This window comes from Pantherophis guttatus, chromosome 3 (genome assembly GCF_059756535.1).
Source record: "Pantherophis guttatus breed Tessera chromosome 3, ASM5975653v1, whole genome shotgun sequence".
Taxonomy (NCBI): Eukaryota; Metazoa; Chordata; class Lepidosauria; order Squamata; family Colubridae; genus Pantherophis; species Pantherophis guttatus.
The window spans coordinates 188,219,729-188,233,611 of NC_142065.1; the positions used below are offsets into that span (position 1 = coordinate 188,219,729).

Genomic DNA, 13,883 nt, shown 5'->3' on the forward strand with positions numbered 1-13,883 from the left:
AAGTATGAAGGCTATTGCTTAATGCATTGTAAGCCGCCCTGAGTCTCCAGAGAAGGGCGGCATATAAAAAATAATAAAAGAAGCAAAACATTTTGGAGGTTGAAATCAGAGCTCCTGTTCAGGCAAAGATCCCACATTGATTGTTTCTGGCTTGCTAAACTCAAGAGGTTTTCTTTTTCTTTTTTTTCTTTTTTTGTGGATTTGAATACTGAAACTTTTGGAACATATGCCGCATTCCTGAATGCCACAGGGCTTTTGCAAAAAATTCTCATTTCTCCATATCAGTGTTTAACACAATGTGCAAACCAATCTTACATTGGCAGATAACACCCCTCCCCCTCCCATACACACACCCTTCATTCTTTGCTGAAACAGGAATCAAGCCACAAGGGTGGAGAGGTTGTTTTCCAGCTTGAATCGCATCACATCTCTTGGGAGAAATTGCGGATTGCTTGTAGCCCAAGAACAAAAAGAAGATTCTCCCGTTAATAATTGCCCAATGTAGCAAAAATTAACATGCATGTTTGTGTTGTGTGGGTTTGTGCGTATATGCGTTCAGGCATAAAACGTGCCTAGATTTGATTTACTCTGACACTACCCGAGGGTATTGGGGTGGGGAACTTAAAACATTCAGAAAAGCCTAATGATTGCCTAATTAAAGCCCATCCCTTTTTCATCTATATTGGTAATACCCATTAAAAAGGAACAGGGCTTCAATTTTGCAATCGCATCTTGATGTTTTGACCTAATAGTAATTACTAGGTTTTTAAAAGTTTTTAAAGCAATATAACAGATTATATAACTCATAATTAATGATATATTGGAAAACTAATTCCAACATTTTAGATGTCTTTATATATATTTTACTTTTATTATTTTTGTCTTTATAGTCTCTTTCTAAAATGTCTAATTTTTTAAAAAAATTCTACCCTTGCCCATTAGCCGAAATACAGATATCCCTATTATCCCAGGGGGAATCTGTTGAAAGCTATATAATGATGATAAGGACAAGATGAAAATGTAAGCATCATTGCTCCTTTTTCTCTTATTTTCTAAAACTGTTCCTCTTCCCATAGTGGATTTCTGGAGAACAAGATTACTGTCAGCAGGAATCCAAGCTTCTGGCTTGAAAATGGATTTCAGAATTATTTTGAGGGCTATAGAGTTGCCTCTTGTAAGTACACACACAATTTTTTAGGCACAAAGCAGGCTATGGAGTGACCACAAACTGGTTTTTACTGTGTCTTGTGGTCTGACAGTTAAAGTGTAGCTCCACATTTGACCATTAAATTAAACACACCCTTAATCACAAAGAGCAACTCTGAACTGAAAAAGAGCAACTATTAATAGAACCAGCTCTGTTCAGTTTAAAAAAAGAAACCCGGAAAATAGCAATAATGCTGATGGATAAAGAATAGGGAAAAAGAGAGTCAGAAGCAATAAGTACAGGACTTGGCTGAGAGTTTTGTGGTCTCTTTGTAGTTTTGTTTTTAAGCTGGTTTGTAGTTTGAAGGGAACTTGGTGGTTGTTTTCTTGCAGACATTTCATTACCCAAATTAGATAACATCAGGGCACTGATAATGTTACCTAGATTGGGTCGTGAAACATCTGCAAGAAAACAACCAAGCTCAGAAAGCACCAAGGACCCCTCATTTCAACCCTGACCCATAAATATTATCCGTTATTTATTTGCACACTTAGCTCAGGAATGTTCAGAGTTTCTCTGTGTTGCATCAGTCACAAGATCTTAATGCATCATCTGAGGCCAAATTTCATTTTATTTTATCACAAAATAGTTGACTATTTGAAGAATAGTCTATATTCATATCCTCTATACGATTTGTGTTTGTTTTCTTTTAACATGCTACACATAGAAAGCCTTTTAAATCTTAAGATGATCCATTAACAGCTCACAGTTTCAGCAGTAAGAGGAAACTATGGCCAAGGAGAGCCTTTGGACAATTATATCTGATGTTCGAGTTGTGTCCTTTCTTTAATCAGGAAGTACAGTACATAGACATTCATGCCCTCAGGGTTGGATTACTACAATTTCTTCTTTGTGGGGTTGCTCTTGAAACTATCTGCAAATGGCTCAACACACACTGCCAAGGTGGCTATGGGTGCGCCTACCTTTCCTGATGTTAATATCTCTACTCAAGAAGCACCGATGGTTAGTCATCTTCTAGGCAGAGTTTAAATTGCTGGTTATGATCTTTAAAGATCTTACCTCAATGTCTGGATATTTCCAACATGGCCTAATCTGAAATGATTCTGGAATTAAATCAGGGAGAGAAAGCCTTTTGATGATCCAATCCCAAAGAAAGAGCCACTGTAGGGATCCTGTAGTCTACGCTGTCCCCATTTCTGTGGAACAATTTGTTTTTTTACATAAGGATCACCACCTTCCTGAGGGTTTCTTCGGGCCTGGGTAAGTATAGTTATTTGATGAAGGACTTGGGGATGTGAAATTCGGACTGGTCCCTCATGAATGCTGCTGCTGTGCGGACTTGTTTTCTGTTTCAATAAACAAAATTCTGCCATCCTCTTAAGTGAATTGCTTACTAAAGAATTATTACTTACTAATAATTTTCAGATTTCCCCTACTATGGCAAAGAGGATAGTTCAATTAATGCACTGTGCTCACCAATTTCAAAAGATTTAAATATATTTGCGCTGGAATGTATGCAAAGTCTAAATCCATCAAGCTTCTGTATTGTCTCCAATACAGAAAATTGCTTGTGACTTATTCAGAGAGACCATCTCATGCTTCCTCCTTTCCTCCCAAATCTGTTTTATCTGTTGCAAAGTTACTAGGGGTGGGGGGTGGGGAGGGAGGCACTCTGTGGAAAGCTACCAGTGATTTCTAGTGCTTAGTGAATGGAAGAGCTAATTTAATTCTTACAGATTAATTTAAAAAAAAAAACTTTGAAGAAATAAGCATTAAGTGAAGAGTATTGTAGCAGAAAATGAGGACTCATTCACTTTAAACTACATTGATATTTTCTGTTCTATGTTATATTATTCTGGTTATAAAATTATTTATTCCCTATGTTTATATGTATCTAATTATTCCTCCAGGGGTTCAAGGCAGGATACGTGTTATTCCCTTCTCAATTATATCCCATAATAATTCTGGCAGGTAGACTGGGTAATGTGTTTGACATATTTGTCTTACAAAAATCCTGAATGCGTAATGCTGTATTCATATTAACCTGACAGTTTGAGAAACCCTGGCTTCAGGGTGGAACTCCAATTATACTGAAAATGAAGTACAGTAGATCAAATTCAGGATAAGACTGCCCTCTACAGGAACATTATTTTCCTTTTAAATGTGCTGCCCAGAATCAGGGACCTCATCGACTTTAAAATTTAATGGAATCAAGGAAGCCATCAACCTCTGCTTCACCCACCTACTTTCAGATCAATGGACAAATATACGAATATACCAACAGATCAGAGGAATGCTCATGGAATCACCATGCTCAGGGCTCACAGCAGAGAATGTAATGCAGCATCTAGAAACTAGAGCACTCCCACACATACAACCAAAAGTATGGATCCAGTATGTAGATGATAACTAGACCAACCACATGAAACTATCTACAATATCTTCAAAGGAATAAAATTCACAAGGGAAGAATAAAACAGCAATACGCTACCCTTCCTGGATGATCCCATCAGCAAAGGAAAATGATAGTAAATCAGAAACTCAGGTCTGTAGAAAAACAACACACACTAAACAAATGTTCCATTACTAAAGTAACAACCCAGCTTCCCACAAGACGAACTGTGTAGGAACATTATTCAGATGAACACAAATGCACTGCAGTAACCAGAACATCAGGAAAAGGAAACATTTGGAGAAAAAGGCTTCTGAAGCACCAGAAGAGTGGGCTCCATGCTCATCGTGCTTCAGATGCCTCCTTCTTCAAATTGTGCAATTGGAAGGAGTTTTCTAATGGATCGTGAGAATGGTGTGGCGTAACTGCGGGAAGAAGGCTGTGCCTTGCATAGGCTGGGCATGTTTGCCAACAGCTGGAGAAAAGAAAGGAAAATAGGGCACTGGTGATCTGGATAGTTGGCCAATGCAGCAGCACCCCAACTTGCGCATAGCCTGTATCCAATCCCCCCCCATCTCCCTTAACTGAAACTTAATCTGCTTAATGACCTGTGAGATTGCTTAGAACCAAAACTGCGAGTGACATGACTGTGGTTATTGAGCAAAGTGGTCACATGACATCTCATTTAATGAGCCCTTCACTCAACGTCCAAGATTCTGGTCCTAATTGTGGTCATTAGTTGAGGACTACCTGTGCTGCATTATGAAGGAAATATGCTATTTTTACCTGTCTGTAAAAATAAACGCATACATAAATATATATATTCCATACATCTTTGAATAAAGAATCTTTCTCTCAGCAACTGTACTCAAAATGGACTGTTTCCTTTCCTAAATCTTAAACTTACTTGAAAAATTACTGCTAAATGGCATCTGTTCTTTTTTATTTCCAACAGCAATTGAAGAACAAAGGATATTGTGGTCTGTTGCCCTTTGGGGGGAGATGGGCAACTAAAATTTACAAATGAACTAATATGAACGTGATTAAAATTGGAGAAATGGGTTAGGGGAGAAGAAGGTGGAATCTCGCAATATGAAATATGTACAGTATCTTTGGTAATTCTATTATTTTATTACTTCTATTTTGCTAGATTTAGTGAAGCCTCTTTATTACTTTACTGGTTAGACTTTCATCAACTGGACCCATGGAAATGAATCCCTCATCAAATTCCATCGTGACTTGAATTTCTATCCTGCCATCAACCTTAGCCTAGATCTGTGTGTGGAACAAGTCCATTTCCTTGATGTTATCAAAAACCACATAATGGTGACATAAATACCATGTTATAAAGGAAACATACAGACTGACATGCATACCTAAACATTTTCAGTTTCTATCTGGAACACACCATCAAATTATCTGTGCTCAGGCTCTATGCTACAAAGAGATTTGTTCTGACTCATTTGTCAGAGAAGCTCAACTGAGGGAATTAAACCAGGCATTTAGAAAACTGTTTTCCTAAGGAGATTAACGGACAAATCAAAACAGCTACATCAATTCCCAAGGATGAACTATTAAAAGCCAAACAACAGAAACAGAACACCACTTCTTGTTATCTACAGTTCACTGCTCAAGCTACTTAAACCCATTATTAATAAGTTACAATCCATATTGGACAATGACATTGCACTTTCTCAGGGACTAGGTGGTAGGCCCATACCTGAACACATACACCTTTCAATCTGGTGTAGATTCTTATAAGCAACAAAAACAACAGGATGATGCCAACATGAGAACCAGTCTCTGCCACAAGCCCATATATTTACCATACTTTGCCTCCACATCTGCCCCATTAACACCATGAGAGGCCCTTACAACCCCCACCCCAAGATTAGAAGCATCTATACATACTATGTTCTCAACTTACAACCACGGGTTTAGTGACTGTGTGACATTACAACATGGCACTGAAAAAAGTGACATATGACCAGGTATTGTATTATCTGTATTATTATTTTATTATTAATAGTGCAATTATATAGAACATTCTATAATCTAAGTAATACTGTATCATAAATAAACAAAAATGAATTAAGCAACTGATAAAAACAAAATAATTTTAGTTGTAAATACCAAGAATATGCTTTAATTATTGTAGCATTACAGAAAAAAAATCTGACGGGGGCTGATTTCCATGTTGTAGTTTTAACTATTAATTTATTTGTATTATGATTCTAAACATTTTTTATTTGTTTAATTTGTATTACAATACCAAAATTATTGATATAATTCTAAATGTATTGGATATTATTAAAAAAAGCTGAAATCAATGGCATCTATTTGTATTTAATGTGTTTCTGATAATGAACAATAACTATTGTTTTAGCGTAATGTTAGTTCAGTCATTTTGTGTACTATTGGCGTGCTATAAATCTTTAAATTGAAATCCATTTCTAAATTTTCAGTGCCACAGAAAAATAACTGAACATATTACTGGATGATGTGACATATTATAAGTTGAAAAAAATAATATTTAAACAATAATTACATTTAGGACACATTAGGTCAATACAACTCGGTAAATCATGATGCAATTATTTTTTTCAGAAGAGGAAAACAGATACGGTAAGTCATGACAACCTTTGTATAATATTTTGATTTTTAATCAAGACACTCAAATGTGATTAGCTTAAATGCTGTATAGGAATTGTAAAACGAAGTCATCCTCCATCTAATTTTATGCATACTTGTACGTTTCACAAAGAAGAATAGCTGATTCAAAATATTATTTCAGAAAACCTTTTGGCTACTAATGATGCTCATGACTAGAAAAACTTTGCAAGATGGCCAGATACTGAGATGAGCATAAACATTGTATAGCCCAATTCAACACGTTTACTTTGCAGCAAGTGCCAGTGGGGTTTACTCCATGTGCCTATGCACTGAAACAACATTATGAATATGATTTGTATCTAGCAATTATGCTTTTCAGAATTTTTGAGCTATCGTGTCTTGTCAGTTTCAACTAGCCTATTGTATTTTAATTGCATAATTTGCTTCTGATCCTGTACAAGTTTTAGGATAATACTGCAGGTTTGCATTAATTTGATTATAACAACAGCTGGATAAAAGCAGAATCGTCAGAATCTCCTTCGAAATATATTGTGCCTGAATATTTTAAATCTCAGACACCATAACAGATTTTTTATATTAAACTAATGCTCTAGTCAAATAATTATATTTTATTTCATGTCCTTTCTTTCTTTTCAGTTTTATTATTCTTTTGTTGGTATTCATTGAAGGAACTAACAAATCCAAAGACCTTTATCAACGTAACATTTAACTAAAACCATTTTCCTATGATAGCTTGGTTCTATCAGCAATTAGAAGTGAAGCCTCTGGGCAGGTGTAACCAAATTAGTAGATTTATGAGGCAAAGTGCTCACTTTATACTGGAACAGCAGTAAGATCTACATAGAACATCCTTGGTGCACCCTACACGATGCCAAGCAATGAACAGATGGTTTTCATACAGATGTGGATACTGCAGAAAGCAAGCCAACATCAGCCAATATGTTTGCTACAAACCCAACGGAGCTGTCGGTCCATAGTGAGATCTGTTAATTCATCTATAGATCTCCAAGTGCATTGGCAGGCATAGGCCCGTGATCCCTTCTTCATTAGCATCTTTGATTTCAACTTGCTGAATTCAGGCATGTTATTCCTAAGAATTAAGAACATTTTATTTCAACTGAAATTCTGCATGGTTTCAAAATATCATTCCTTAGAATAAAAGAGCCACTGTGTAAAAGTACTTTCATTCACACAAAGGGTGTGAATCCCCAGTTCTATCAACTTCTGACTTTGATCCTGTTTGATTGCAGTTGATTCTGGAATCATTGCTACTGTCCAGAAGTACTATTGTTTATATGTGTGTTTATGCATGCAAAGAAGTTGCAATGGGGAGGGACCTGCTCTTTCTTTGCAAAGCAGAAAGACCTTTAGATGTTGCAGAACTAGCAACTCACGACAACCCCAGGTGGTCTGGCCAACGGTTTCATCACCTGGATGAAGACCAAAATTCCTCCCTTGTTCTTTCAATGGAAAATTATTGATATAAAATCAGTATTTCATACCAGATGTTCTGAAAGTGGGAAAATTCTTTATCAGGTCCTGCATATTAAAAATAGTAACCCTATGCCATTGTACATATATAATTCTGACATTATATTATAGGAATGATTTCTCTATGTATTTATGATTTAATCATTACCAGATATCCTTAAAAAAATCTCTCTTACTACTTGATGGAAATTAGAGTCTAGTGCTGTAAATGTGTTTAGGATTGCAAACAAGCAAAACCAAACATGACATGAGAACCATAATAAAAAATGTTCATTTATCTTGCCCACAAGAGAGAAGGGGAAATATCTGTGCTAAAATATGTTGTATGAAAAAAAATAATTTGACATAACCTACCAATAAACTTACAGTGGGAAAAAACTTAGAACCCCTGATAATATTATCCATAATACTTACCTAAAAAAGAGGTAATCACATGATTTATCCCATTGATAGTCATTATAATGCAAAACACGGAAGTCACATGCAGTGCAACGTAACTGATCACAAGTTCTATTGAAAGAAAGAAAACACAAATGTCACTGGTTTATTTAAAAAGAATTTGAGGCCTCCATTACAGTAGTTTGAAATGTTGAACAACTGTTTTTCAGTTAACTTTTCCTTTTTTCATTGGTTAATCAATTTTTTTAAAAATTTGATTTATATGCCGCCCTTCTCCAGAGACTCAGGGCGGCTTACAATGTGCTCAGCAATAGCCTTCATCCTTTTGTATATTTATACAAAGTCAGCTTATTGCCCCCATAACTGGGTCCTCAATTTACCTACCTTAGAAAGGATGGAAGGCTGAGTCAACCTTGAGCCTTGGCGAGATTCGAACCTGCAGTAATTGCAGGCAGCTGGTCTTAATAACCAGCTTAATAACAGGGTGCCTTAGACCACTGTACTACCAAGGCTCTTTAATAAAGACATTGGACAGATTTGGACTGGAAGTAGCTTAGTCTTTGGGGGACAAGTACATCCTCTTCCTGCGAGGTATTTATATAGCTATTGAGGTCAGTTGGCTCTCCAATAATTATGATTTACCGGTAGGTACTCCAAAACTAAATATACATTCTTTTTGAAGGAGGATGATCCCATTTAAAATATTTAAACTTCCGATTCCAAAACTCAGGAACTACTCATAAACAAAGTCATCATCTTGTCAGGTTTCAGTCTCAGTTCAAAGACACACATTTACCACACACAATGTCTGTAGATATTGGTTCAGGATGTGCACAGTCTGTCCTGATTCAGGTGTAGCGATAAGTGTTATCCACATATTGGTGATATTCAGCCTGAAAATCCACAACGTTTCCGGAGAGGCACCATCACTCTATACTTTCTGGAAGATCAAACAAAATCTATTCCTTTCCCACATTCTGTTGGGAGATCATACATGAATCTATCCCAAAACCAGGTCCTGAATTGAGACAACAAGGCCTGGTGGCTCAGCAGACTAAAAGCATTGTGATTAACACCAGCTGTCTGCAATTACTGTAAGTTCGAATCTCACCAGGCTCAAGGTTGACTCAGCCTTCCATCCTTTCTAAGGTAGGTTAAATGAGGACCCAGTTTGTGGGGGCAATAAGCTGACTTTGTATAAAATATACAAAAGTATGAAGGCTATTGCTTAACACATTGTAAGCTGCCCTGAGTCTCCGGAGAAGGGTGGCATATAAATAAATAAATAAAAAAAAAAGGCCTGAGGGTAATTGGTCTCTGCCACTGAGACTTACATTGCAGACACCATTTGACTTTATCACAGGATGGTCTAGCCATTGACACTACAGTAAGTAAAATTTCTCTAATATCCAGGCCGTATCTCCTCAAGTTGAGGCAAAAGCTAAATTGAGGGTGTGTTCCACTATATGCATGGGAATAAAATTATGCCAGATCCATAATCATCACGAAGGCCACAAAATTCTAAAAAAGCTCTGCTAAAGCAGCATTTGGGAACCAGTTCTGGAGTTTTCCAGTGCTGCAACACTAACCTCTGTCCATCCCTGCTCTAGATTACATTAGGTGATTAATGTGCAAACTCAATAGAAACAGCACCTAGATTCCTTCATGTTGTGAGAATTAACATGATTGGCAGTATTAAAAAAGACATCATACCTCTGTGAAATATTTGTTCCAATACCATGTGGTGCAGTGCTTCCACCAAGGTATACTGGGCAACATCTACCAAAATTAAAATTAGGAGTGTTTAAAAACTACAGTCACATTATAAACACTTTATTTCTTAGGCTTTATTATCATAGCAAATAGGGAAAACTTTTCAAAAGCTTGGAAGAATGATAAAGCATGGTAAATCAGAATAAGTTTATGTTTATTTATGAAAAGCAAAAAAAGGCCCATTAATCACCAAATAATATTATGAAGATTACATTATGAAATTAAACTAGTTATAAAATATCAAGCACAGCTGAAATAATAAATGATATGAGCACTTAGAAAACTTTCAGGGATGCAGAGCTGGATTCAGATTAGATTGATTAATAAGGTGTTGTGATTTTTGCTGGTTCATATGTTTGGAACTATTGTATGGAAAAACCTAATAGAGCCTTCTTTTACTGCCTTCAGTTCATGCCCAAAATTCATATTTTCTACTGAATCTGACCAACCTTAAGGGTGATCAGTCTCTTAATTTACAGGAACTTCTGGGAATGTTCTAGAACATATATTTATCAGAATAAGATATAATTATTTGCAACTAAGCTCAAGCACAATATTTTGAAAATTAGAATTGAACTAAATTCATAATACGCTTCCAGACAAAATCCTTTTGTTATTCCTCCTTTTCACTGTATACATTTAACTGTATAATTTCAGAAGTTGAGTCATTTTGTTGTTGTCATGATTCAAACAAGTAGGAATCAGGTTTTTTTAAATAAATAAATAAATAAATTTATAGATCCATTTAGATCATCCAACAATCTACCAATAGCTCTTGATCTATTTGTCATCTGGTTCCCCAGCTGACACCTCAAAGAAAAAGCATGTCTGCTGGCACATTCTTTATGCCCACTGAATCTTGTTTTCCTTAAATGTCTATGATGCTCTTAGTTTTAAAAACATGAACAGGAAGCTGGGATGCTATAAGCCAATATGCTACCCTTGGCTTGTATTTTCACAAAGTCTCTAGGCCCCATATAAAAACTAGAGGCACTCTTAGAAAATAAAAAGATGAGTGGCTACAGTTTAATCCTTTGCCTTCTGCTATATGGATGTTGTAAGGATGGATGCAGCCACAATTGCAACTATTTTGTGAAAGTATCTGCAACAGTTTCAAAATTCCAAATGACTCTGTGTTTTCCGGTCTACTGTAACTGAAGCTGCATAATTATCTGAGAATGATTCCACTGAACTCACCCGAACTTACTGTTGTAAAGCCAGGTATATTTTATAGTGGAAATTCCACCACTCATAATAAAATTTATTTCCACATATAAGATTATCATCAGTCCATCCATCCCCCCAGACATCTAATTTGTCACCCTTTTCTCCAGATTTTTATTTTTATCCAGCATGCTTATGGGAAGATGGAGTGACTGCAATTTAGATTATATATAGCTGGAATAACCACGTTTCCCATTTTCATTTCCTTTCACATATTCTATTGCTTTGCTTATTCAGTTTTGAATGCTTATGCATACGATTGTTGCAAAAGAGATGCAACAATAATGGATGGAATCGAAGTGTAATTATTTATGGATCCAACCCAACATCTCTTTCTTGACTGACTGCCAATGCAATGAAATTTAAGTTAGCCATTAACTAAACATTATTTATTTAGTTGTAAATCTTACTTACTTCTTACCATGGATTTGAATAGAAGTATTGTTATTTTCAGATGCTGAGTTGAATAATCTAGGTGTTTGTTTCTAACAAAAACAAAGAGAACAAAGGACCAGTTAACAAGTTGCATAATTATAGGGAACAGGTGAAGGGTTAGAGAAAAAATACCACACCAGAGCCCCTGCTGACTCTGATTGACCAATGTTTTTCTTTTCTCAGAGATTTACTTACTGTGAAATTTCTGATATAAGTACTTTCATCTATATCCTTAATTATTTCATCTATGTCCTCTTCTTCACTGGCTCCTTTTGTCAATATTTTGGTAAATCTAAAGACGAAAATGGAAGAGAAGCATTAGTTGGTAAAAAATAAATAAATAGAAGTCATACCAAATGTGCCCCTCAGGGAAAAAAAAAACCCTTTATTTAAGATACTTTATTTAATAATACCTTTATTTAAGAGTTAATCATAATTCAATAAAAAAGGCTGCAAGATTTTTGAGATTTTTCAGAAGTCCTCAATAGTTTAGGGAGGATAAAAATTAAAGAAACGTGGAAAAGAAAATGTCAACAATTTGAATGTTGTGAACACAACACCTGTACTTCAGACTCATACTGTACACTTTATGAGTCTAAAATAGAGTATACTCAGTAAAATAAAGTTTATTCATATAGTATACACCTAGGTACATGTAATACCCAGGTACCTGGATGATTGAGAATCTCCACAGACACTTACAGTGAAACTTACAAGGTTTAGAATAATATGCATTACATAGGGAAGTCCTCCTTCCATTGCCTGGGCCTTCGATGTGTCGAGAGCGGATTGGGAATCATAGGTCAACCCACCTGGAGGGTGCCAGGTTGGGGACGGCGTCGCTGAGGCACCGAAAGTGTCGTTCCAGTCCCTTTGCAACCTGTCTTTTCCTCTTAGCCTCAGCCAGCGAGGAGGTGGGGACTCGGGAGAGAGGGGGGAAGGCTGGAGCATGCGCACTGCTCACCTGGCCCTCTCCCCCGCCGCGGCTGCCTCTGCTTCCGCCTCTTCTTCCTTCTCGAGAAAGCGGTCCCTTTTCCGACTCTGGCTGGCTCGGAGCCGTTCCGAGCAGTCCCGCCTCGAGAGACGACAAAATTTGTTCTCTACCTCGTCCAGCAACGCATCTAGGTCGTCCGCCATCTTAAACTAGTCCCCGCGAGTCGCGCGCTGGCGCGCTGTTCCCGTCGCCACGGTAACGAATTGTAGGCGGGGAGGAAAGCCGCGCGCATGTTGGCCGCGCCCCCTCCTGGCCTGGTTCCCCCCCCCTCAAAAAAAACCCGGGTTAATAAAGGAAAGCATAAAGAACGATTTTCATTGCATGCCGAAAATGGATCTGAACTGCTTTTTTTCTCTCCTGTCAAAATAATTATTCCCGTAGTCGGCAGGATTCGAACCTGCGCGGGGAGACCCCAATGGATTTCTAGTCCATCGCCTTAACCACTCGGCCACGACTACAGAACGTAAATGCATTTTTTCCCGGCACAACTGAGCTCGTCCTGCGTTGCGGCTCCACTGTAATGACGTCACATTTAACAGGCCGCGGGACAGCGGTGCAAATGTTTTCTAGCAGTCGCGGGAAGGAAGAGTGTTTAGTTTTTCATAAATAGCAATTATAAAATGCTATTAACATCTTGCTGTTTACTTGAATTGGTTTTGTATGTGATTGTTTCCAACTTTTTACGCTTTGAGACACTTATACTCGACTTGCTTTCTTTTCCGCGGCGTTTGATTTAAAAAGAAGGGTTTTAGCAGATTGTATATTTGCACTTTTCTTTCATTTTATAATTATTCAATTTGTTTTGGGTGAGAAGCTAAAACCAAGTGATCTTAAGCTTCATTGAGTTTAGAGGGGCATTTTCAAAAAGTACTTAAATTAATCCCTGCCAGTTTAATATCATTCAAGGTCTATTTCTACTATGGGATGTTTATGCATCATTTATACTAAGGGATCTAGTTAGTAGAACTAATAAATGAATGCCTTTAAAGGCAATATTTATCACGCTTTGCAGTCATAATTTTAGCAGATGTGATTTTATTTTTATTTTGGGTTGTCTCCCCCCCCCTTTTTTTGCGAGTTCCAAGAGATTGTCACATTTCATATAACCTCTTTTTATTTATTCGATACAAATTTGAGTTGCAGGCAACAGTGCCACTCACTGGCCAGAATTTTTTCATGCTCTAAGATTATTTAATGTGAGTTTTAACTGATTTAGTCCATCACATATAATTTGCAGGAGATTAACATCAGGAAGATCTGTATTTTTCTCTTAATAGTATGTATGTAATTTAATATAAATGCTATTACTGTATTTATTTTCTTTGGCCTGTTTCTTCTTAGTCGATGATACCAAGTAGGGAAAAGGAAATGCA

The 13,883-nt window shown here is 36.8% G+C and overlaps 1 protein-coding gene and 1 non-coding gene across 2 annotated transcripts; both read right to left on the bottom strand.

Annotated features, from left to right (window-relative positions):
- Nucleotides 1-5,554: 5,554 nt before the first annotated feature.
- On the bottom strand, nt 5,555-12,701 carry CFAP418 (cilia and flagella associated protein 418). The gene is made up of 6 exons (XM_034422478.3): nt 12,481-12,701; nt 11,712-11,808; nt 11,496-11,566; nt 9,798-9,863; nt 8,100-8,195; nt 5,555-7,284 (listed from the first exon to the last, which is right to left on the bottom strand). The coding sequence occupies exons 1-6, from the start codon at nt 12,651-12,653 to the stop codon at nt 7,125-7,127; spliced, it is 663 nt and encodes a 220-aa protein (XP_034278369.1). The 5' UTR covers nt 12,654-12,701; the 3' UTR covers nt 5,555-7,124.
- A 185-nt stretch (nt 12,702-12,886) lies between these two features.
- Nucleotides 12,887-12,968, bottom strand: TRNAS-AGA (transfer RNA serine (anticodon AGA)). The gene has a single exon. It is a non-coding gene; the product is annotated as a tRNA-Ser (tRNA).
- Nucleotides 12,969-13,883: the final 915 nt, after the last annotated feature.